This window comes from Somniosus microcephalus, chromosome 1, assembly GCF_052327205.1.
Source record: "Somniosus microcephalus isolate GS21.2 chromosome 1, FLI_Smic_1.0, whole genome shotgun sequence".
NCBI lineage: Eukaryota > Metazoa > Chordata > Chondrichthyes > Squaliformes > Somniosidae > Somniosus > Somniosus microcephalus.
Genome location: NC_140987.1, coordinates 397,529,633 through 397,554,949, shown reverse-complemented (window position 1 = coordinate 397,554,949; position 25,317 = coordinate 397,529,633). Strand labels below are relative to the sequence as shown.

The 25,317-nt window shown below is 46.1% G+C and overlaps 1 protein-coding gene across 2 annotated transcripts in view; it reads left to right on the top strand.

The window, feature by feature from the left end:
* LOC147125130 (MORC family CW-type zinc finger protein 4) overlaps positions 1–25,317 on the top strand; it is a 169,977-nt gene that overhangs the window by 96,693 nt on the left and 47,967 nt on the right. For both annotated transcript variants that reach the window (XM_085997843.1, XM_085997832.1), the window contains exons 10-13: positions 17,175–17,282; positions 19,612–19,740; positions 20,464–20,541; positions 22,556–22,610. In XM_085997843.1, coding sequence (XP_085853969.1) covers positions 17,175–17,282; positions 19,612–19,740; positions 20,464–20,541; positions 22,556–22,610 — 370 coding nt within the window. The remainder of the gene's footprint in view (positions 1–17,174; positions 17,283–19,611; positions 19,741–20,463; positions 20,542–22,555; positions 22,611–25,317) is intronic.

Here is a 25,317-nt window from a genome sequence, read left to right as displayed (position 1 = left end):
GCTGCGGGTATCAGATGAGGCGGTGTTGGGGGCCTGCTGCGTCCCGGCTGGCGTCCAAGATGGCGGCGTCCATGATCCCCATGTGGCTGGAGGCGTCCAAAATGGCTGCTGTTCCGGTGGTTCGCACATGGCTGGGGAGGCCCAAGATGACGGCCCACACGCGGCGCTGCTGGGGTTCGGGTGGCTTTGGCCCTGCAGACGCTGGCGTAGTGTCCCTTCTTCCCGCAGCCCGAGCAGATCGCATTTTTCGCCGGGCAGCGCGCTCTGGGGTGTTTGGCCTGGCCACAGAAGTAGCATTTCTGGCCTTGGGACACTGCTGCGGTAGTTGGGCCGTTGCTGGGATGTGGCTGGGGTGGCACGACGCTATGAGACGGTCCTACCGTGTCCCAGGCTGTTGTTCCCCGCGGCGTCCACGGTGCAGAGGAGTAGGCATCCATGCCTCGGTAGGCTGCGTCCAATGATAGTGCGAGTTCAGAGGCCTTGTTGAGGTTGAGGTCACTCTGCTCCAACAGTCGCTGTCGGGTGTAATTGGACCTGTGGCCCGCTACAAAAGCATCCCGGATAAGTTCCTCTGTGTACACGGCGGCCTTTACATCCTTACAACCACAGGCCCGGCCAAGCACAGACAGTGCCTGAAGGTATTCCTTGGTCGATTCCCCAGGTTGTTGTTTACGACTCCCCAGGAGGTGCTTGGCGTACACCTCGTTCACTGGGCGCGTGTACTGGTCCTTGAGGAGCTTGAGAGCAGCCGTGTACGAGGTCGCGTCCTGGATGACCGAGTACGCTCGGTGGTTCACTTTGGAGGTCAGGACATCCAGTTTGTCCTCATCCGATTTGACCGTTGCAGCGGAGGCGATCAGGAATCTTTCAAAGCACCTAAGCCAGTGAGCAAACTTGGTGGATGCGTCCGCCTCCCGATGGTCTAAGTCCATGCATGCTGGTGTGAGGATCTTCTCCATTATAAAAAAATCTTGTTAATAAAATTGAAGCGTTATCAATTACTCAAAAGACTGAGGTTAAGCGAGTAACTAACAGGCTTTTATTAACAAGAGAATGAAGGTGTGCCTCGAGTGGTCGACCAGTCCAGAATACAGAGGGACTGTGGAGCAGTCACCTTTATACCTGGACTTGTGGGAGGAGTCAGCCGAGGCATGTACAGGCATGTACACAGTGGAATACAAACACCCACACAGACAGGTATAACAGTGGTTTACCACACTGCCCAATCACCCAACCTGTCCAAATCGTGCTGGAGTTTCACGACACCCTCCTCACAGCATACCCTCCCCCCCCAGCTTTGTGTCGTCTGCAAATTTGGAGATATTACATCCAATTCCCTCGTCCAGATCATTAATATATATTGTGAACAGCTGGGGTCCTAGGACCGATCCTTGCGGTATCCCACTAGTCACTGCCTGCCACTCGGAAAACGACCCGTTTATTCCAACTCTTTGCTTTCTGTCCGCCAACCAGGTCTCTATCCAAGTCAATACCTTGCCCCCAATCCCATGTGCCTTAATTTTGCACGATAATCTCTTATGCGGGACCTTATCGAAAGCCTTCTGAAAGTCCAAATACACCACATCCACTGGTTCTCCCTTATCTATTTTACCAGTTACATCCTCAAAAAATTCCAGTAGATTAGTCAAGCATGATTTACCTTTTGTAAATCCATGTTGACTTTGTCCGATCCAGTCACTGCTTTCCAAGTGCTCTGCTATTACATCTTTTATAATGGACTCTAGCATTTTCCCCACTACCGATGTCAAGCTTACCGGCCTATAATTCCCCGCCTTTTCTCTACCACCTTTTTTGAATAGTGGGGTGACATTAGCTACCCGCCAATCCATGGGTACCGTTCCAGAGTCTGTCGAGTTCTGGAAGATGACCAGCAATGCATCTACTATTTCTAGGGCCACTTCCTTAAGTACCCTGGGATGTAGATTATCAGGCCCTGGGGATTTATCGGCCTTCAGTCCCATCAATTTTCCTAACACCATTTCCCTACAAATACTGATTTCTTTCAGTTCCACCCTTTCATCAGACCCTATGTTCCCCGGCATCTCTGGGAGGTTATTTGTGTCCTCCTTTGTGAAGACAGAACCAAAATATGTATTTAGTTGGTCTGCCATTTCTTTATTCCCCATTATAAATTCCCCCGATTCTGACTGCAAGGGACCTACGCTTGACTTCACCAATCTTTTTCTCTTCACATATCTATAAAAGCTTTTACAGTCAGTTTTTATGTTCTCTGCAAGCTTACTCTCATATTCTATTTTCCCTTTCTTAATTAACCCCTTTGTCCTCCTTTGTTGAATCCTAAACTGCTCCCAATCCTCAGGATTATTGCTTTTTTTGGCCAATTTATATGCCCTCTCCTTGGACCTTATGCTATCCCTAATTTCCCTTGTTAGCCACGGTTGGGTCACCTTTTTTGTTTTATTTTTATGCCAAACTGGGATGAACAAATTCTGTAGTTCATCCATTCGGTCTTTGAATGTTTGCCATTGCCTATCCACCATCAACCCTTTGAGTGCCATTCCCCAATCAATCCTACCCAACTCGCTCCTCAGACCATCATAGTTTCTTAAATTGAGGACCCTAGTCTCCGAGTCAACTACTTCATTCTCCATCTTAATGAAGAATTCGATCATATTATGATCGCTCCGACCCAAGGGGCCTCTTACAACAAGATTGCTAATTAATCCTTTCTCATTACATAATACCCAGTCTAAGATGGCCTGATCTCTGGTTGGTTCCTCGACATATTGGTCCAGGAAACCATCCCGTAAACACTCTAGGAATTCCTCCTCCACAGTATTGTTACTCATTTGGTTGGCCCAATCTATATGTAGATTAAAGTCACCCATGATGACCGCTGTGCCCTTATTGCACGCTTCTTTAATTTCTCTTTTAATGCCATCCCCAACCTCCGCCTTACTGTTTGGAGGTCTATAAACCACTCCCACTAACGTTTTTTTCCCCTTAGTATTTCTCAATTCTACCCATACAGATTCCACCTCATCAGAGCTAATATCCTTCATTACAATTGTGTTAATCCCTTCTTTAACCAGTAATGCTACCCCACCTCCCTTTCCTTTTTGCCTATCTTTCCTGAATATCGAATACCCCTGGATGTTGAGTTCCCAGTCCTGGCCTTCCTTGAGCCACGTTTCCGTAATCCCAACCAAATCGTATTTCTTTACTTCTATTTGCGCAGCCAATTCATCCACCTTATTACAAATGCTCCTCGCATTAAGACACAAAGCCTTCAGGCTTGTTTTTTTAACCCTCTTAGACCTATTAGAATTATTATTTACTGTGGCCATGTTTGATTTAAACCGTTGATTTCTCTGACTACCACTTTTGTTTTTCTCCTTCCTATCTTTTGCTTTTATCCTTGTTTCCCTTTCCTCTGTCTCCCTGCTCAGGTTCCCAACCCCCTGCCATTTTAGTTTAAACCCTCCCCCACAGCACTAGCAAACACTCCCCCTAGGACATTGGTTCCAGCCCTGCCCAGGGAACAGCGTCACCAGGACTAAGCGCACCCAGCACCAGCACAGATACGCACACCTCGGCGGGTCCTTCACGACATAGAGTAGTGTCACCTGGTGTATCATAACTCACAAGTGAGCATCAGCAGATGGTGGAGACAGCGACAGCAGTGGAGAGCCCTCGTCGGTGGTCGCAGGACGCTCCTAGCTCTACTCAGCTGCATGTAGATGCTGTGCCTCTGGGGCCATCCAGAAAGAGAGCATGGCATGGTCGTGTGAGCGCTTGGAGAGGAGCCCACACTTCCTTGTTGTCTGCCACCAACATCTTTCTCATGGGTCAGCCGCACTTCACTGCTAGCAAGTGGCTGGAGAGCACCTGGCTGCACATCAGTGGGGCCATGAGGACCTGTCTCTGTACTGACAATCCTCATAACAGGGACGTCCATGTACCTCTGGTGTCTCTCTTCAATAGATGCCCATCTATCCTCCATAGCAGACAATCTATTTTGAAGAGTCACTATGTTTTCATTAGTCTGGCGACTTATGTCCTCCATGGTGGTTGCCACCCTCTCCATGGTGGCACGTTCATGCGCTATTGCCTCCACAAAGGCAGTGCTCATGTTGGAGATGGACTCCTCCATTCTCTGCACACTCGCAGTTACCCTGGAGGCAAACCCCGTCAGAGACTCCTGCACTTGTTCCTGGAGTTCCAGCACCGCTCTCTTTCTGGATGGCCCCAGAGGCACAGCATCTACATGCAGCTGAGTAGAGCTAGGAGCGTCCTGCGACCACCGACGAGGACTCTCCGCTGCTGTCGCTGTCTCCACCATCTGCTGATGCTCACTTGTGAGTTATTATACACCAGGTGACACTACTCTATGTCGTGAAGGACCCGCCGAGGTGTGCGTATCTGCGCTGGTGCTGGTTGCGCTTAGTCCTGGTGACGCTGTTCCCTCAGAGGCTGCAGGTTCCTCTGAGGAATCATCCGGCTCTTCTTCCTGGACAGTGGGGAGGGGGGCTCTCAATGGTCCTGTGGGAGAGTATAGAAATGAGTTAGACATCTGATTTTTAGGTAGCAGACACATCCTATTGTGCAGCTGATCAAAAGTTAACCTCTATGAACATTATATGCCATTGCAGTCAATCATGAAATCTAAATGAGATGATTGAAAATGTATTCTGTCAGCAGCTTCGTCTAGTGCGCCCGTCTCTCCGTTCCCCACTTCCAGCACCTTGCTACCTCCCACGATCTCGTGAGCAGCCTCCTCAGCATTTGTCAATGTCACTAGGGATGGTGGGCCACTTCCTGTCGATGCTCTCTCCCTCTTATTGTGGGCTATCTTTTCCTGCAAGGAGGAACACAAGTGGAGTCTCAGCGAGAGTGATGGAGTGAGTGTGAAGAATCCATAACATTGAAGCTTAGAGGGGGACGAAGATGGAGTGAGGTGCCAAGAGGAAGCTGCCTCCTTGTGTGTTGTCAGTTGTCAATGCATAACCGTGAGAGCGAGTGTGAGGGGTACATAGTAGGATGAAGAAGTGATTCAGTACAGTGAGAGTTGGATAGGTAAGGGTGCAATGGAAGTAAGGGTAAGGTGGGATGTGGAGGAGCAGGCTTACAAAGCAGAATGCTGGTGATGAGAAGAGAAGGGAAGCAGATTGAAGGTAAGTGTGATGTGATACTTTTGCTGATCGCAGAAGATCATTAAACCGTTTCCGGCACTGGACCCAGGTGTGTGAACATATGGACCTTGCACTGACCTCCTCAGCAATGTGCAGCCAGGCTTCTTGGTTTGCTGAGGAGGCTTCCTCCGGCCATCGGGAGGGAACAGAATCTCCCTGCGCCCTTTTACTCCCTCCACAAGAGCTTAGAGGGAGTCCTCATTGAACCTTGGAGTAGCCCTGGCTTTGGCAGCACTCATTGTAGCCTGGGCCCATTCAAACAGCAGCACAAACGAGAAATGAGAGGCTGAGGCTGCTTGGGCCCCTTAAAAACAATTGCAGCAATGACGCCATCAGAGGCAAGTAACAGACCTGATCCCATTCATTGGACCGGGCAGCACGCACGACGGGCCTAATTAGGCCACTTAAATTAAACTCGCAAATCAGGAGCGGCTGAAACCGGAAGCAGGACTGGAACCCGCCCACCAGGCAACCCATCTCTATTAAATTTGCGGCCTTAATTAAGTTCTGCCTTAAATCATCCACTGCATTTTAATTTCACTGTTAAAGAGGGCGATAAGGCAGGCTTCTCCCACATTTGGGCCTCGTTTACTTCCAACAATTTAACTTGCGATGGTGTCAGCATGTTACTTAGGAAACCTGAGGAGGCTGTTTAAAGGCATACACACAGAATACATCAGGTGCATTCCACCACAGTCTGGAACAGTATTTGGTGTAACATAAACAGGAACTAACATTACTATAATATACAGGGTATATTTTACCCCCAAAAAGTTGTATTAAATAGGTCAGATATAGCCTTTACGGTGCTGGAGACATGAGAATGTTGATTTCCTCCACATCCTGTCAACCTGCTCCCAAGTTTACCACTTTTTGGAGGTTCTTGAAGGAATTGATGAGGTTTGTTGGCAAAGGAGTTTCAGCTCTAACTCCAATATGTACCTTATGGCCCATTTTAATAAGGAACCTTTTCTATTGGAAGTAGTTTTGTAATTCAGTTGGCCCTTTGCTGTTGAATTTGTGCTGTTTACACTTTAGGGCAATTACAATGGTACATGTACAAGATTTGTGCAAGAACAATTGCTATAAATCAGCTGTATATTTGCTACTTGGTTAGTATGGCTGAAACCTTCCCTGTGTTGAGGGAAGGTCTGTTCAGACCAGCAGTGTGGAAAACACAGTATTGGCCTATACAGGTAGTTTGGAGATCAGTCAGGGAACTGAAAGAAAGAAAGATTTACATTTATGTAGCGCCTTTCACAACCTTAGGATGCCCCAAAGCGCTTTACAGCCAATGAAGTACTTTTTGAAGTGTAGTCACTGTTGTGATGTAGGAAATGCAGCAGCCAAATTCTGCACATCAAGCTCCCACAAGCAGGAATGTGATAATGACCAGATCATCTTTTTTTTTTACTGATGTTGATTGAGGGGTAAATATTGGCCAGGACACCGGGGATAACTCCCCTGCTCTTCAACTGGACTTGATGGCAAATACCATTTAGGTTTGCTACTGCCAGCACATCTGAGGAAGGATTCTAATACCTCCAACAATGGCACTGTGTCCTTTATAATGCGCTTGTGCTGCCAGGCTTTGGTATCTGGGGAACCCAATAACACTAACACAAGTCTTGCACTATATAAAAGCACCTATGTTACAGAGTTGGCTCTGCAGGTGGTCTTGCTTTTGGAACCAATCCTGTAGCACATAGGGAGCATTAGGTTATACATAAAGCCTTTGCGTGGTTCACAGAACAAAGGATGTACTCCTCTGGATTTTTTAGGTGGCCAAGCAGTGTATCATTACTGCTTGCAAGTAAATTGATGATTCCTCCATCAGTAAAGGAATGCCACTCTGGACAAGATTAACTTGGAACGTTCAGTGTGTAGGAGTAATATGTTGGCCTTTGGGTGCATGAGCTGAAATTAGAAGAAAAATGGTATGCCCAGGGAAGACAGAATCTGCTGGCGCTGTCAGTTCCCTAAAGGTTAAGTCAAACTGTATATAGCAATCCTGATGAGGTTATGTTGTAATCCTGTTGTATAAGAAAATTAGGCCTAGAAATTGAGTGGGGTCAGCGCCCATTTAGAGGCGCTAGAGGGCCTAGCGCCGCAATTATAGCCGCTTCTGAAATTGACTAGGGCCCTACCATCGGCGTTACACCGGTTGCGCTGCGCCGGCACCGATGACGTCATCGGTGTGCGCAGCGTCCCGGTTGCCATGGTAACGTGCCCGAACGCCGAAATTCAGTTGCGGCCGCCTCGCCCGTGGCAGCCGCAACCAACGATTTTTCAGAAGTGCCTTCATGGTCCTAGCGCCGGCGCATTAAGGTGGCGCGGCGGCCGGCCGCTTTCCCGGCGGCCGCCTGCCCGCACCTCCCTCCCCGGACTCCTCCACCACCCCCCCGTGGCACAGATGTGTGTGGGCCGAGAGCCCAGCACTTCTCCGAGGTGCCGGGCTCATTTTTTCCCCGAATCCAACGGCCAGCGGGCGGCTGCAGGCAGCTCCTCCTTAACAGAAGGAGGAGGCCTGCAGTACCCCAGCCTGCCGCACCGCATCGGGTGCCGCAGCGGGGGATTAGCGCCGCAATCCTGCAGTCAGCGCCCATTGGGAGGCGCTGACACCCTCCAGTAGCGCCCGCAGCCGTCTGGGCGCGGCGCTACTGAATTTTTGGCGCGCGCAGCGGGACTTAGCGCTGGCACAAAATTTCCGGCGCGAAAGCCCTGGCGCGGGCCCAACTCAATTTCTAGGCCTTAATCTTTACAATTGAAGTGTTCCAAACCTATTGGGCTAGAAAATTGGCTCAGGTGGTAGCGCAAAACGGGCAGTATGGAATTGGCCGCCCGTTATACACAGCGCCTGATATTCAGTTCTATTGAAGTCAATATCAGGCAAATTTCTAGGCCTTTGACTATAAGGTATGCGTAGCAACATCATAAACACATTCAAATTGAATATAATTACAGTGCCACCACATACAGCAACCCAAATGATTCTTCCTCTATAACTTGTAATTTGTTACAAGACTGTAATGCATCATAGAATTTAAAGCAACTGCTTAAGTGATTTGTGTAGTACTGAATAACCTCCCCAAAGGGTTTAATTGTTTGGGAATGTGTTCTTAGTAGATGATCTCTGAACAACCCTGGCGACTGGCACATTTAGAATTTATATCTGCGTCTTCCAGAGGGTGATGGGCATTAGGAATGATTGTTCTGTTCAAACCATACTATAAAGCAGCGGCTTAAAACAGTTAAACTTTACAGCTGACCTCGGTACTGATGGGCTAGGGCAAGGAAAATTAGTCAATGCTTCTGTTCCTGATCAATTTTCAGTGACTTCTACTGGAAAGTGCATGTATGTAGATGTAAATATGAAATAGCTTGCTGACACTCATTAGCTGGGCTTACATAAGATGGAAGAGCAAATTTAGTGTCAGCATGAGTGGGTACCTTCATGAGGGGAGAAATTTGGAGATGCAGTAAAAAACAAAGAATAACAGTGTAATAAAAATAATTGGCCTTGAGCTATCGGCAAATGTTTTTTGTATTGAAGTGTTTGGGGGGAGAAAACCCAGTGAAGTAAAAGTGAATAAAACAATTCAAGTAAATATTGTACTACTGGAGTTCTGTTTGCACTTACATGTGCATTTTTCTCTGCATTTGTTTCTCATATTTTGGAGGTTTTTTTAATTAATGGGAGGGGAAGAGATAATTCTCATTTTTCTGATTTGTCTTGGTGTTGAGCTTTTTTGTTGCTGCTTTCTGCCTGTTGCTCTGCATCAAGTGGCTTGGCTTAAAAAGGTTTTAAACCCTTTCGAAAAACAATGTTCTGCTGGGTGTTGATGTGGTTGTTGGACAGGAACTTTAGCAACAAAGGATATCCTGCTCTGGCTGTCCACAAGCATTGCCTTGGGCAGATAGATAAATTTACCAAATGCAGTTCAAACTGATCTGGCAAGATAAACTTTAACATGTCATGTGCTCGATCAAAGGTGGACACTTAGCAAGTACTCATGCTCTTTCTACAGAGAGATTTTGTACCACACAAGAGGTTTGTAACAGCAGGGTTGCAGACAGTGTGCCAATTATGTAGAATGCCAACGTGGTCATCACAAATAACTTGTCCTAATGTATTGATGCTTGTATAATAAAGCTTACTTAGCTAGTTTAAAAAAAAATAAAAGTCACAAGGGTAAATTGTTAAATACAGACCACCTATACCCTCTAATTATGGATCTGGTTGCCCGCCACCCCCCCCACCCCCGCCCCGCCCATCCAATAGCTTTACTATCTAGTGTGGAAATGAGCCGTTCAGACCAGGAAGGTCCAAACTTTTATTCCCAGTCTGTGCGAAGTTAGTTGATCTTAGCCGGAGCAGCAGTAGGATGCTACCATTAGACTCAATGTGCCTGGGATAGGTAAGGGAAAAGGCAGGCAGGCTTCCAACTCCTGATCACAATCCAATGACTTCAGCTGCCTATGTAACAGCCTAATGATGCCCCCATGTAATATCCATTTGTTTCTTAAATGATTGCAGGGTTTTTGTCTCCACTACTTTTATTCATAAATTGATCACTTTGTGTGAAGAATAATTTCCTGGTATCTGTCCTAAATTAACTTGTTTAAATCCGTGGCTCCTAGTTCTACTCTCCCAGTTTAATTTCAAGTAATATTCCGGATTAACTTTTACTATACCCTTAACAATCTTATATATCTCTATATATAAGATCACCTCTCAAATGCCTCCTTTCTAGGCTGAAAAGCTGAAGTTTCTCCAGTCTTTTTCAGATTCACAGAATTTCACAGAAACCTCACAGTACAGATAGAGGCCATTTCGGCCCATCGAGCCTGCACCGACACATATCCCTCCTGATCCCCGTAACCCCTACACCAACACATATCCCACCCTATCCCCGTAACCCCACGTATTTAATCCCCCTAACACTAAGGGTCAATTTTTATCATAGCCAATCAACCTAACCCGCACATCTTTTGGACTGTGGGAGGAAACCGGAGCACCCGGAGAAAACCCACGCAAACACGGGGAGAATGTGCAAACTCCACACAGACAGTCACCCGAGGCCGGATTCGAACCCGGGTCCCTGGCGCTGTGAGGCAACATATTCTCCTGATGCCGGGGATCAGGCAGATAGCTCTTCTCTGCACTGCCCCTGGTGCTTGAGTGTCTCTCTTATTTCTTGGCAAACAGAACTGGACATAATATTTAAGGTGCAGTCTGACCAGAGCACTATAAAATATTATTATTACTGCCTCTGACTTATATTCTACTGTTGCTCAACATCCCATTGGTTTTATTGTTTGCTGCTCTGCATTGGTTGCACATGTTTAGTGTTGAGCCTACCAAGACTCCTAGGTCTCTTTCAACTTTACCCTTAGCTATTTCAACACCATTCATGAATTACATGTGTCATCTACTTTTCCTTCTTATGTGTAACACTTTGCACTTGTCTGCATTAAATTTCATCTACCATTGTTCTGCCCACTTAAATATTTTATCCAATTTGTTTTGTAATTTCTGTGCTTTCTCCTTCGATTTCACTACCTCTGCTAGTTTAGTATCGTCTGCAAATTTTACCTCTTAACATTGAGTTTCTAAATCCAGGTTATCTATGTAAATTAGAAATAGTAGTGGTCCTAGGCACCCCACTCAGGTCTTCCTCCACTCCGACATAGCTCCTTTTACAAATACTAATTGTATTCTATCCTTCAGTCAATTTCTAGTCCCAGTGTTTACTCTCCCCACAGCTTTGAGTTCAATTAATAGCCTTTCATGTGCAAAAATGATCAGAAACTTTATACAGCACTATATACACAAGATACAGAGCCTACCACTGGATGGAATCTGTGGCAAAGGAGCACAGTTTATAGTGGGCGCTGAAGACGATGGCTTCAGTCTTCCTAATGTTGAGCTGGAGGAAGTTATGGGCTCGATTTTACCAGGCCCGAGGAGGCAGGTTTGGAGGCGTGTGAGTTGTCAAAATTGCAAAAAATGGCGGCCGGGCCTGATCCCGCCTCCGAGCAATTTTCCCACATTCGTCTTTTTAGACCCCATTTCCATCCCGCCTCCAAGAGGCGGGATAGGCTCTTAAGGCCCTTAACCACTTAATTGCCTCCATAATCCCATTTTGAGAGGCCTTTCTGATTTTTAGACATTTCCCCCATCCTACACGCCTCCTCTGGAACACGCCAGGTAATCCTGGCGGCCTCACAATTGGATTGCTTACTAACAGCTGCAGCTCCACCATTAAAAAGGAGTTGTCAGCAATGATCACTTGCAGGTGGCAGAACTTTGTTGTCTCAAGTCTGGGGGAGCTTTTAGCAGGCCTACTCATTGTTGTGGAAGTTTGGAGCCTGACACCCATCTCCAGTGTGACCTGCTGGGAAACCCCTCTCCCCACCTTGACTGAGCGCTTCCTCAACTGAGGCATATACCAGAAGCATGGCGAACATTTAATTCCTTTCCTCCTGGACATCAGATTTGGATGAAGACCAGCCGCGGCAGCAGCAGAACCATGAGCAACAGCAGCACCAACAGCAGGAGCCTCAACAGGAGTGCCAAGCTGCTGCTCACCCACCTGAAGCTGCACAGGCCAGAAGGCACCAGCGTGCGACCACATTGCTGGCCGGGATGCAAGGGATGCACTCATGTTGGCCAGATTTGCTTAGCCTGCACAATCAAACACTTGCCTCGCACCTTCTTACCAGACCATCGACAATGGACAAGAACCTGCGGATTCCTATTACTCTGACCACCATACTGACAATTGCAAGTCGCCCTAAGCCCTCAATGTGGATGTCCCATTTGCGAAATGACACAGGCCACAACTTCAACAGCTTGCCATCAAATCTGTTTATGACGCCATGACAAGGATGGCTGGTCAAAAATCAATACATCACAACACCCAAGTGACTACCCTTGTGACTACTTGTGCTTTATCTTCCTCTTACCCGTGCTCCTACGTGGTGCTTCCCCTGTGGCTTCAGCAGATATGGTGGCCCCTTGTTCACTTTCTTGCTGCTCCTGTCTCGACACCTTTGGCGGGCGTCCTCTGGGATTGCGAACCTGTGAGGGCTCGGCATCAGTCTGCTGCTCCTGCGGCTGTACAGGGGCTGAGACACCCATCTCAGTTGGGTGATGACTCTGGTGGGGCTCTGACCGAGGGCTTTGCAGTGGCATGGTCGTGTGAGCGCTTGGAGAGGAGCCCCCACTTCCTTGTTGTCTGCCACCAACATCCCTCTCATGGGTCAGCCCCACTTCAGAGCTAGCAAGTGGCTTGACAGCACCTTGCTGCACTGCAGGGGGGCCATGAGGACCTGTTTCTGCACTGGAAGTCCTACTCCAGAGGACTTCCATGAAGGTCTGGTTCGTATGCTCAAAATAGCTGACCATCGCTTCTTAAGAGATGTCATTCTATTCTGAACAATGACCATGTTTTCAAGACCCTGGCGACTAAGCTTCTCTACGGTAGCCATCCTCTCCTCTACGGTAGCCAGCCTTACCATGGAAGTAGCCATCCTTTCCACGGAGGTTGCCATCCTTTCCGCGGTGATGCGTTCATGCGCCAATGCTTCCACGAAGGCTCTGCTCATGTTCGCGATGGACTTCTCCACACTCTCCGCGACCCTGGAGACAAAACCTGCCAGAGACTCCTGCACCTGTTCCTGGAGGTCCAGCACCGCTCTCCTTCTGGATGGACCCGGAGGCACAGGGTCGACATGCAGCTGAGCCGAGCTGGCCGAGTCCTGCGCCCTCCGACGAGGACTCTCCACTGCTGTCCCTGTCTCCACCATCTGCTGATGCTCACTTGTGAGCTGTGATACACCAGGTGCCAACATTACTCTATCTCGCAAAGGTCCCACCGATGTGTGAGTGTTTGCGCTGGTGCTGGGTTGGCTGAATTCTGCTGACACTGCGCCCTCAGAGGTTGCAGCTTCCTCTGAGGAGTCTGGAGGCTCAGGCTGTTCCTCCTGGACAGTGGGGAGGGGGGCTTTCTATGGTCCTGTGGGGGAGTAAAGGAAAAAGTTCGAGATGTGAGGTCAAGGTTATGTGCACATTGAATAGTGCAGATGTTCATAAGTCAGTCTGGTAGAGCATCAGAATCATTATCAGTGACTCATGCAATGTCAATGAGAGAGATGCCAAACTATTCTGTCACCAGCTTGCTGTGATGCGCCATTCTGTCCGTACCCCACTTGGGAATCCTCCTCGATCCCGGCGATTTCCAGGGCCACCTCCTCCCAGGGGGTGAGCTGGGCTACTGAGAGTGGCCCTCCTCCTGTCATGGCTCTTTCCCTCTGATTGTGGGCTCTCTTTTCCTGCAATGGGGGACACAAGTGGAGTTTGAGTGAGAATGAAGGAGTGAGTGTAGAGAATCCATAGCATAGATGCTTAGAAGGAGACAAAGGGCCCTCCCTGTGTGGTGTAAGTTATTGTTGTTGCATCACAGTGATAGGGAGTGTGAGGGCTGCATGGTCAAATAGTTAAGTGAATGTGACCTTCGAGAGAGAGGGAATGGGTAAGGGTGCAGGGATGTAAGTGTCAAGTGGGATGTGGAGGAAGAGGTTGGCAAAACAGAGTGCTGGTGAGGAGAGGCAATGAGATCAGATTGAGAGTGATGGGAAAGTAATACTCATTTTTCCTGTGCGGAGAAGGTCATGAAACCTCTTCCTGCATTACAACCAAGTTCTGCGGCTCATCGAGATGGAGTTGACCTCCTGGGCCACTTGCAGCCACACAGCTTTAGTCTGCTGGGGTGGCTTTTTTCTCCCTGAGGAAGGGAAGAGCACCTCCTTATTAGATCTTGCTCCCTCCACCAGAGCTTGGCGGGAGGGCTCATCGAAGTGTGGAGCACACTTTGGCTTACTGGTGGACATAGTCGATCAATGAAGTGCTTACTACAATGGCCATAAAGTTTGCAGTCTCCAGGAGAAGCAAGGCTGCTTGCAGGCCTTAAATCCAGCAGCATTGATGACGTCATCGGAGGCGACTTTCTGGATGAAAAGACTCATTGGGCCAGGGGTTCCCACATGCTGGAAATCAATTGCCCAATTCGGGGAAAATCGCACTTTTTCCCCACTTCACTTTGGAGTCACGAATGCCACCTGACACGCCCCAGCCCGCCCACAATGGCAAAATCGAACCCTATGTCTCATCCAAGATTCATATAATTTGACACCAAAGGTTCAATTGAGAGAGATGTTGGTAAAGTAAAGCTGGGTGTTGCAGATGATGGCCAGGATCTTAACCTGAAGAGGCGCGTTGGGGGCGGGACTGCTGCCTTTCGGATTCTAGTCCCGCCCCCAGCGAAGTCCAACACACAGACGCTATTTTGCGTCAATTGGCCTTGTTAAGCCCGCCCTTCGGGCTTGCCAGCCAATTAAGAGAAAGCCGGTGTCAGATGACGTCAGTTGATGACGCATCATCTGCCGGTTTTCTTAAAGGGGCCAGCTACATTTCTTTTTGACAGAAGTTTTTTTCAGTGTTTGACAGCATTGAGGTGCTGCAAACACTGGCAATCACTGTACAAAGGTGAGCCCTTTCACCCAGGCTCTCCAGTGACTCTCCTTAGGCTAAAACAGATGGCAGCTGCAGGTGAGGTTACAGAAGCGATCTGTCACTGGTGAGAGAGGTTCTCCCTCTGAGGTGGGACTACACAAATACTTCAAAGCTTGTCACGCACAGAAAATTCTAAACACATTAAAAATGACTTTACCAACATTTTCTTACCTCTGCAACTCACCAGTGTCCCATTGGATCCTTCACAACACTTCTGCAGCTGCCATCTATACACAAACATTACAGTAGACCCACAGCACGCCACACTTACCCTGGCGGGGTTTCCTGACGTTGGAAAGCCCGCAGTAGAAGTGTCAAATTTGGGAAAAAGCCTCTTAACTGCCTGTTGACTACCTGTTAACTAGCAGTTAAGTGGCTATAATCCTCTTCCCGCTGCTAGGAGTCTGGTCCCTGCGCAAATCGGGGACCCGACCCCCGGGAAGATTGATTGGAAGCGGGTTCGGAACCCACTGCCAATCTTTTTGATTTTGCCAGTAGTCCCACCTCCAAACCCGACCCCTGAATGCCGGCAAAATCGCCCCCGTAGTGTCTGCAGATGATGTCACCGAGCATGTAGATAAGGAACAGGAGGGGGCCAAGGTTGGTCCTCAACGTACCAAACATAGTGCAGGATTATACTACAGTGCACAAATTGAAAATCTCAGCCAAGCAATGGCAATTAAACCAGTGTCATTTTATCCGAAGTCTTTAAAGCTATACAACTCATTACCCCCCTCAATTTACAAGCCATTACAATCCAAGCTTGACATCATCTGCTCACTACTTCCTGATTTACCTTGTATTCCCTTTTATTCATTTCAACCGTGGTAATGTCCTGCACTATAGGCTTTATCTTTCATTGTGGTTTCTTGATTCAGGAAAGTTTTTAAGACTTGCTTGAAGCTAGTCATAGACCAGCAGAAGGAAGCTTTGAGGATATAGTAGGATTTGCATAGTTATAACTAGCATCTTAGGAATGAAACACTAGAGAGTAACTGTTCTGTGCCATTTAATTTGCAACTTCCCGATTTACTCACCTAATCTTTTCAACCTTGGTGGTGCCTTACACCATGATTTTTCACCCTTCCCCTTGGTTTCCCAATTCAAAAAATCATGACATGCAAACTGTAGCTAATGCATGTGGTCTAAAGTGCTGAGAAACAGCAGCATTTTTGTTGGAATAGAAACAGAAAACGCTGTTCCCAGCATTTTCTGTCTTTATTTCAGATTTCCAGCATGTACAGTATTTTTTGTTGGTCTAACAGAGTTTTACTATTAGAATTGAAAGAGGTGTTTGTTTCCACAGAGATGAAGTGGTACCTGCTAGAGTCCTGCAACATACAGAAACACGTTGTTAATAAATGTCAAAGGGACTATCCACCAGAATGTACCACACAATTATAAGATGTTTCTAGAAAAACTTAACACAATACCTTAATACTACTACAGCTCTGTGATGCACATTGCTAAATTTAGTACAGGAAACTTTGGTTTATCCGGAGGTTAACTGTCCGGAATGCTCGAGCCACCGGCAAAAATCAGGAGCCGTTTTGTTAGTTTTTTTTCTTTTCGTTGCTTTTTTTTCACCAGTCAGGCTCTGCAAGGTCTCACTGAAGCTGTTGCTAAGCTACAGAGACGCTTGCAAGGTACGGCCAACTGTTTAGAAGCTGTTGCTAAGCAACAGGGTTTGTTGCCAGATACGGAGCTCAAAATCTCCGCATGTTTCAACATTAGCGCTGGTTTGTCCGGCAGTTTTGATGGGACGGCAACAGCTCGGTCCCATCGGTGCCGGATAGCACAAAGTTTCCTGTATTATATCGATGAATCATGACAGCGGCCTATAGTGGCTGAAAATAAATACTGTTTGATTTTGTTTTTTGTCATTTACATTTGTAGATATGTCCACCAAATTATTTTTACCAGCTTTCTACACTCGTCTCCTGAATATGTTGCTGCACAATTATTCAGGTGGCAAGAGACTTCCAGTACCTTGCTTAAGTGGCCATTTTTCATGAGTAAGTTTAGGCACTAAGAGGGTACATTTCTGGGGGAGCGTCCTCCTGTTGGTCTGCTGTGGCTTCAGCAGAATAATGTGGAAACCCCAGAGAATCGTTTGCCGTTTGCACTGTTATTCTGGAATTTGCGCTGATGTTACAGTGGACAAGCGAGAGAACCCTCACAGAAATTCACTCCCTGAGCATCCACAGACTACTTGACCGTGAAGGACATCATAAAAGAGTTTGCCTTCACCTGGTTTCCCAGAAACTCTCTTTAATCCCCGGAAAACTCAACTGGAGTAGCAATTCTCTGTCATGAAATAGTAGCTTCTTATGAAAATTTTAAAGTACCATGGGTCAATAGTCTGTATAATTTCTGTTTTTAATAGTACTGCATCCTAAAAGCCCAAGATTATTGTTTTACAGATTGACAGTGCAGGCGTTGGGGCAGAAGCTGAATGATTACTGGAAGGAAAAGAAAACCAAGAAAAGCCAGGAGGAAGCAGATAGCACAGAGCTGGTGGAAGAGCCACGGTGAGAGATTTCTGGCTGGAGTTCCCTTTCAGTTTCCGTTTGTCCCAACAGCCTGACATCCAATCCCTCATGATCCCCACCAACCCCAACCCATATAAATAACAGCACTGTCATTGGAAAACATTTTGCCATCACCAGTCTCTATAATGATACATGTTTGAATTAGGAGATTCCAAATCATTTTGGATTTTCCTCAAGAGTTTTAAATTATGGACTTGTAAGGATTCCGAGGGGCTTCTTTTAAACTGGTTTAAGGTAATCTACCTGGCCAGCAGTCTTTTTGCTGCTGCACTCTAAACCAATTTACAAACAGCGGTTTCGAATCGCTACCCCTCCTTTAGTTCTGAGTGGAGGAACTTATAATTAATGATATTAAAACGGAACACGTGGTTTGGGTGAGAGAAAAAAATCAAGCTTTATTAACTAAAAGAAACTATAATCAAAAATATCAAACTATCCCACACGAACACAGTAATTACAGTAAAATTGCTTAACAGGGGTTGCAGACGGCGAAAACGAGGGGTAAGTGACTACAATGTTGGTTAAACAATCTTAGTAATATCCCCTTAAATTACCATCCCCCAAACTCCTGCTAGGTTGCCTTGTTGAGGAGACAGAAACTCTGCTCACCTTTGGTCCAGCGAAGTAAGAGAGCGAGATAGCTTCAGCATCTATCTTTATACCTGGTGAGTCCCCCCTGCCGTTCTGCCTTGCAAGGGCTGTGTGCAAAATTCCCCACCCAAAGAGGGTCCAATAACAAAAGGGAGATACAGCTGCTCTATTGTCCAGCGCTGGGTGATTTAAAATCCATTCAAATGTTAACGCTTCCCATTCAAGATACAAAAGTCTCTTCTGCAGTTTAGATGTGCTTTGTCTTCATTGAACCTTACTTCCAGACACAGAAAGCTGCATTCCAAGCCTCTTTGTCATTCGGCCATGTGCTGCGACTGCCATTTTTATCCCTGGAAATTTAAAAGCACATTGCCCAGGGGTACTTTAATCAAAAAAATGGATCTTCAGAACTGTAAATCATTGCGAATTCTTACAGACTATGGCGTTATAATTTCATCTTTAGAATTATTTTTTGTTGTTTTCTACTCTTACATGATTTTCGCAGACTATTGAACTGTGAAGCGCATCACAAAAATGTGTTGTCACAGCTCTGGGGGACCTAGTGGACAATGCTTTAAAACAGATGATAGTAACCTTCAATATTCTAATGGGCATCAGCAGGCAGAAATGTTGATTGAATTATGTCAGAAAGCAGTGCAACCAAGCCTGTTACCACAATTTTTTTTCCAGTTTGTATATATAATCCAATATTAACTGCACTTTTCATAAATCATTAGTAAGTTGTTGCCTTGAGGACTATAGAAATAAATTCAAGTCTACAATGGCACCCTCAGCCTTTGTCTTTGAACATTGTAATGCAGCCACGGTCACTTCTATAACACTTGGGACAGTGGCTTCTCAACCCAACTACATTCAGTATTTGAAAATTATTGGCCCAGAAATTCGGGTCTCCACGGGTGAGTGCGCACGGGGTACTCACCCGTAGGCCCAATGGAAGTGCCGGTTTCGTGCATGCACTGCGCATGCGCGGGAAACCGGCACTTCCATTCCCCTGAAAGAAGGGGTTCAGTGGTCGAACACGTGCGGCAGTGCGTGCGCATCGAACTTACGTTTTTTTTCCAGGTTTTTCCAGGAGGGTAAGTCTCCAGCAGTTACACTTCTAAAAAGCAGGCGCAAGGCCTGCTTTTAACAAGGTAAGTGGTGAATTAATTAAAATTAAAACATTTTTTCCACAGGTTTATTATTTTTAAATACTTTAAAGAAAGGTAAGTTTATTTTTAGCCCTGTTAGAAAATGTAATTAATTTTTTCAAAAATTTAAATTATTGTTTAAAATAGTTATTTCATGTAATTTATAGTTATTTTAAAAATGTGATTTTAAAAAAAAATTATTTGAAGTTTTAGTGATGTTTTGGGGCTTATAGTATTTATAGGTTTGACAGCTCTTCCTGTCAAACTTATGAATGAAGCATTCCCTGCTACCATTGGCTCTCCATGGCCCACATGATCCCAGGGGACGCATCGAACTAACTGCGCCCCTGGGATACACAAGCACTGCGCGCCAGCAGTTGGAGGAGGCCCAGGATCGGAATCCCTCGCGGGCCCACAGCTCAACGGCCGGCGCGCAAGGTAAGCGCAGGTCGGGGGCTTGCACCCGCGGGAAGCCCCCGACCCGAATTTCTGGGCCATTATGTTTACTGTAAGAATAATTTGAAAAAGTACATTCACTCATTTTATTGTGTTGCTTTCCCATTCAGAACTGCCCCTGACCAATCTTGGGTTCAGTGCGAAACGTGCATGAAATGGCGCAAGTTACCTCCAGAAGTCGACCCAGAGTCACTACCAGAAAACTGGTACTGTAATATGAACCCTGACCCCAAGTTCAGGTAAGAAGGAATTAGAGCATGCCATCACAAACATGAATCTCTTACAACTAATTGGTAAAATTATTACTTTATAAATAAATAAGATTACAGGGGGGTAAATCATATATTACTAGAATTGTCTGACAAATTGTCTTTCAGCTCTCACTCAAGTGAGAGGGCCCGATTTTAACTTGCGGAAATCAACGCTAATGGAGCAGTAACGCTGATACTCTGGCCACCCGAAATCTTTACAGGGGCCTACCGCTAGGTGTCTGATCCACCCACCTGGTTCAGATGGTAGGCCTCGTTTAATATGCAAATCAAGGTCCAATGACATACATAGGACCCCGGTTGCCATTTTAGGCCAGAACTGATTGGAGCGTGCACTGTCAGAACAGTTTTACTGTTGATATAGCTGGAAAGGCCTGGAAAATGTAAGTTTGAAATTACTTTTATGGGCCAGGAGGAGCAGGAATGCTGCTGCCCCAGGCTTCTCCTTTGTGATTGCGACCACCCCATCTCCCCCGAGACTTGCTGCCAGCTGGACACCTGATTTTGCACCAGCCTGAAGCCGGCAAGCTCTATCAGGACGCTGGGCCTCAAAATGGCTCCGGCCTCTTCGCTGTTGGAACGAGTGGGCAGCTGGCACATTCCACCAGTCATCCGCCCAAAAGTTAAAATCTACCCCAATAGGTGATAAATATAACCACAAAATCCTAACATTTGGACGTGTTTTAATTTTAGGGACTGCTCTATACCAGAGGAGCCAGAGGAAAGCGATGATGAGATTACACCCAGTTATGAAAAAACATTTAAAAAACAGTTAAGTATCGTTGCTGGCACTGTTTCATTTACAATACGGAAACGGGGGGGGGGGTGTGAAATTCCCATCGTTAGCGCCTCTGGTCATCGCCGGGCGCAGCGCTCCGGTAGCGCCTTGGGAGAAAACTTCCCCCTCGCGCCCCGCAGCAGCGCCAGGCGATGTTACCGACTGCTGCATGGGGTCGCGAACACTGAGGCTGGCCGCTCGCAGGGCACCATTTAAAGGCGCGGTGACCGGCCGACATGAAAAAAATCGCCGATTTTGTTTTTAAAAAATTGCTGAGCTCCGGACGTGGGCTGAGTGCCGCAATCGGTCAGCCCAGCACCCCTGCACCCCGGTCCTCCAGCAGATGCCAAAAGAAATGCAGAGCTCGTAGTGGGGAGCCCTTCCCTTTAATGGAAGGATGAGCCCCTGCAATGTAGCAGCGCCACACGTGGCACTGCTGAGCACACCGCCCCGGATTGGGACATTCCCTGCCTCTTGCGCGCCAAGAGGCAGGTGGTGTGCTTGATTTTGCGCGCCACTTCCCTCTTGGCTCAAAAAATGGGAATTTCTCAAATGTTTGAAAAGGTTACTGCCTGACGCTAACTTTTCAAACATTTTTGACTTAGTGCCCCAAATGGCCCTCATGGGGATTTTTTCCCCCAGGGTGTTTGACCCAACCAGCCCATCTGTAGCCCTATTCCCATATCCCTTTATGGCCCTTTCCTTCATTATGCCCTTTTCCTTCAACCACCTACCTAACCTATTCTTAAATGATCACATCGCCTCTGCTTCAATCATTAACTCCGGTAGTGTATTCCACATCCTCATAACCCACTGCGTTTCCCCTGCTCTGTATCCTAAATCTCATATTTAATTTTATATCCATGTCCCCTCATTCCAGACTCCTCAATCACTGAAAACAGTCTGTTTCTCTCCACTCTGTCCCATCAACATCTTGGGGGTCACCATTGACCAGAAACTTAACTGGACCAGCCGCATAAATACTGTGGCTACAAGAGCAGGTCAGAGGCTGGGTATTCTCTGGCGAGTGACTCACCTGACTCCCTAAAGCCTTTCCACCATCTACAAGGCACAAGTCAGGAGTGTGATGGAATACTCTCCACTTGCCTGGATGAGCACAGCTCCAACAGCACTGAAGAAGCTCGACACCATCCAGGACAAAGCAGCCCGCTTGATTGGCACCCCATCCACCACCTTAAACATTCACTCCCTCCACCACCGGCGTACCGTGGCTGCAGAGTGTACCATCTACAAGATGCACTGCAGCAACTCACCAAGACTTCTTCGGCAGCACCTCCCAAACCCGCGACCTCACCTAGAAGGACAAGGGCAGCAGTTGCATGGGAACACCACCACCTCCAAGTTCCTCTCCAAGTCGCACACCATCCTGACTTGGAAATATATCACCATTCCTTCATCGTCACTGGGTCAAAATCTAACGGCATTGTGGAAGTACCTTCACTTCACGGACTGTAGCAGTTCAAGAAGGCTGCTCACCACCACCTTCTCAAGGCCAATTAGAGATGGGCAATAAATGCTGGCCTTGCCAGCGACGCCCACATCCCATGAATGAATAAAGAAAAAAGAAAAATCCCTTCCTAATTTTAAACATTTCTGTCAATTCACCCTGTAATCTCCTCTGTTTGAATGAAAATGGCCCCAACCTTTCACTCACACAGCCTTGCTGGAAAGGATATGTGTGTGCATCTGTTAAGGAATGATCAGGCACGGCTGAGATGTTCCCTACAGTTGAATAGCCTGCTGGATCTCACTGTCTAAGCTAAAAAATGAAGAATGACCACTTCACCACCAGAAGACAGCTTCATGGCTTCAGGGGAGTAGGAGAAAAATTGGAAAGGGAATCAAATGAAGTGAGCCTTCCAGCACCTGTCTCTTCAGCCTGGTCTTTACCTCCACTGTTGCTCGACAAAGACCAAATAACCTCACGACTAACCTCAATTAGTTACTTACTATATTTTCTTTTTCATATGTATTGTTTTCTCTTAGCGATCAAAGTCTGGAGAGAAAGAGAAGGAAGTCTTTGGAACAAGAGAAACTAATGGTAAGGAATTCTATAGATAAAAAGTAACCTCTAATATAGCCCAGTATAGACACACCTTTAGGCTGTTTTCATATATATGTCATACCCCAAACTTGAACCTTTCATCAGGAGAAAAATAATTATCAACTCATGTAGGTCATGCCCTAACTCAAACTTTTGTTTGAAAAAGTGTGGCCAATTTGCAAATCAATACAGTGCACAACCTTTAGTGTAAATAATTAAGAGGAAAATGCACATAGCTTTCAGAGCTAATTGAATCTAATTTGGAAGATTCAGATGTGGTTGACTCCTCTGGCAGTGCTGTGCAGCATCAAAACTATTACTTGTACTGATGTTCCTTGTGTAGCTCTTGACCGGGGCTAATATAAGGCATGGGATAGGACCTTACTTCCTTCAGATAAGTGAGCGAAGGTTTAAGCAACTCGAATAAAATAACAGCTTTAAAGCATTCTCGGTCAGTTGGAAACTACTGTGTACATTTGTTAAATTCCCTTGTTCTGTTTCTTTTCATCATCACATGTATATAACACTTGTATACAAATCCTGGTGCCAGAATCCAGTGCTGCATCCTCGGCCTCTCGAGTGAGCAAAAGCGAGAGAATGCTATTAGCAAGTGTGGCTATCCCAGTCTCCATAGCACAAGTGAAAAGATTTTCTTGACTGCGGATGTTTCACAGTTGATAGAAGATCAGTTTATTTGGTGGTATTTTTTTCCAGTTCTTCCCCCCCCCCCCCTTTTCTTTCATTGTTTACTGAAGGTGTTGATTCTTGTAGTACTGTTCCACAGATATTGATAGCTCCATGGTACCAAACTCAAATTGCCATTTTTCATGTGTGACTCAGTCATGAAGTGCCATGAGGTTGTGGACAATGGAGAGCATCACAGCTGACCATGATCCTGTCAGCACTCAGTGTCCATACACTGGCACTTTTCAGCAGAGCTAATTGTATTGTATTACAATAAAAGACCTTCTAGCTCCCCAGTGGCTCAGTTGATAATTGTTGAACTGACCTATACAGATCAGAAAAGTTCCTGGTTCAATCCGCAGTCTATACTGACTTGGTTGTCTCAGCCTGAGCAACAGTTGAGATGCTAGGCAGGGGAGAAACATTTAGCTAGGGCTTCTGCTCCGTGACTCTTCCTGGAAAATGTTTGTGGTGTCTCTGTGATTGAATAGATTGACACTAACTGTTTAGAGTTCCATAATAAGAATAGCCACTTGAGTGAGGTACTGGAGGATGGCCATGAATCACCATCTTCAAGAGAGAAATGACGATAACTGAATGGGGGGGGGGAAAGTCCTTTTCTCACCATTCCACGTTAGGATCACTGAACATTGTTCAGAATGGCGAGGGACATACAAGAAGATGTAATACATTTGATAAGGTGTATGTCGTACAGGCACATATATGATAGAGTACCATATGACATATGAATGGCCTACTCCTATGTTCCTATGACATCTTCATCCTTAGGACCTTGCAGAGTGTGCTAAGTAGAACATGTAACAATAGACATTGTAACCACTATTTACCATCAAAACTCCAACTCCTTGGGTCAATGAACTTGAGCAAGTAAGGAGATGTAACGTGTGTGTGTTTGGGTTGTGGTTGCTGCAGTGATGCTTCAATTTTCTCTAAAATGCAGAGCACCACGGCACATGTACAGGCACATAGTCTAGTGCACACTTGCATGTGTGCAGTGCTGCTCCACAATTCAGGTGACACAAAATTGGCCAACCTTGGTGCTGCAAGCAAGTCACCATTATCTGGTATCTCTCACTTGGGCCAGGCAGATTTGTATTGTAGAAACATAACTTGTATTATACCTGACCTGGGAATGCTTGATGATGAAGCCCATAGTAGGCTGTTCTATTCCCAGAATTTACATCACTTTGATGAATGCAAAAATCTAAACTTAAAATCAATTTGTAGTATACCCTTCAATCCAAGATGAGAAAAGGAGAAAATAAATACAGTATATTTAGAGTTCTACATTTAGTTTTTATTGATTTTTACCAAAAGAAATTCAGATTTTTCCCTCATATCATTGAATCTTTTGGTGTTTTTTCACAAATGCCTGTTGCATTTGCCTACATAAAAAGCACTTTAGGACATCCTGAGGACATGACAAGATCTTTCTTACTTTTACACGTTGACATTTAGAGAATGAATACTGATGATGAAATGCACATAACATTTTCAACCGCTAAGATCAATTTTTATATCCAATTTCAAAAGTTTTACTTTTTTTTCTGTCAATTTTTAATCATTTTGAAAAGTTCAAAATAAACCCCCCAAAATTCATTAGAATTTTTTTCAAAAATAAAAACTAAAAACGCAGTACTTCGACTATATTCAAAAACAGTACTGTGAAAATAAATGTAACTTACATTTTAATGAAAAAGAAATTTGAAATAATTTTCAATTCTTCCCCGCCCTCAGAAATGGAAAGGACACTATGGCACAGTAGGTCCATCTGTTGCAAATAATTTCTTCTTTGTTCTTGAGATGACAAGGTCCTGTATATTGGCCATTCCTATCTGACCTGAGAAGGTGGTTGTGGGGGGGGGGGGGGGCGGACTACCTTCTTGAACCGCTGTAGTTCTGAGAATGATAATGCTCCTACAATGGTGTTAGGTAGAGACTTCCAGGATTTTGACCCAGTTCAATTAAAGAAACAGTGATATATGTCCAAGTCAGGATG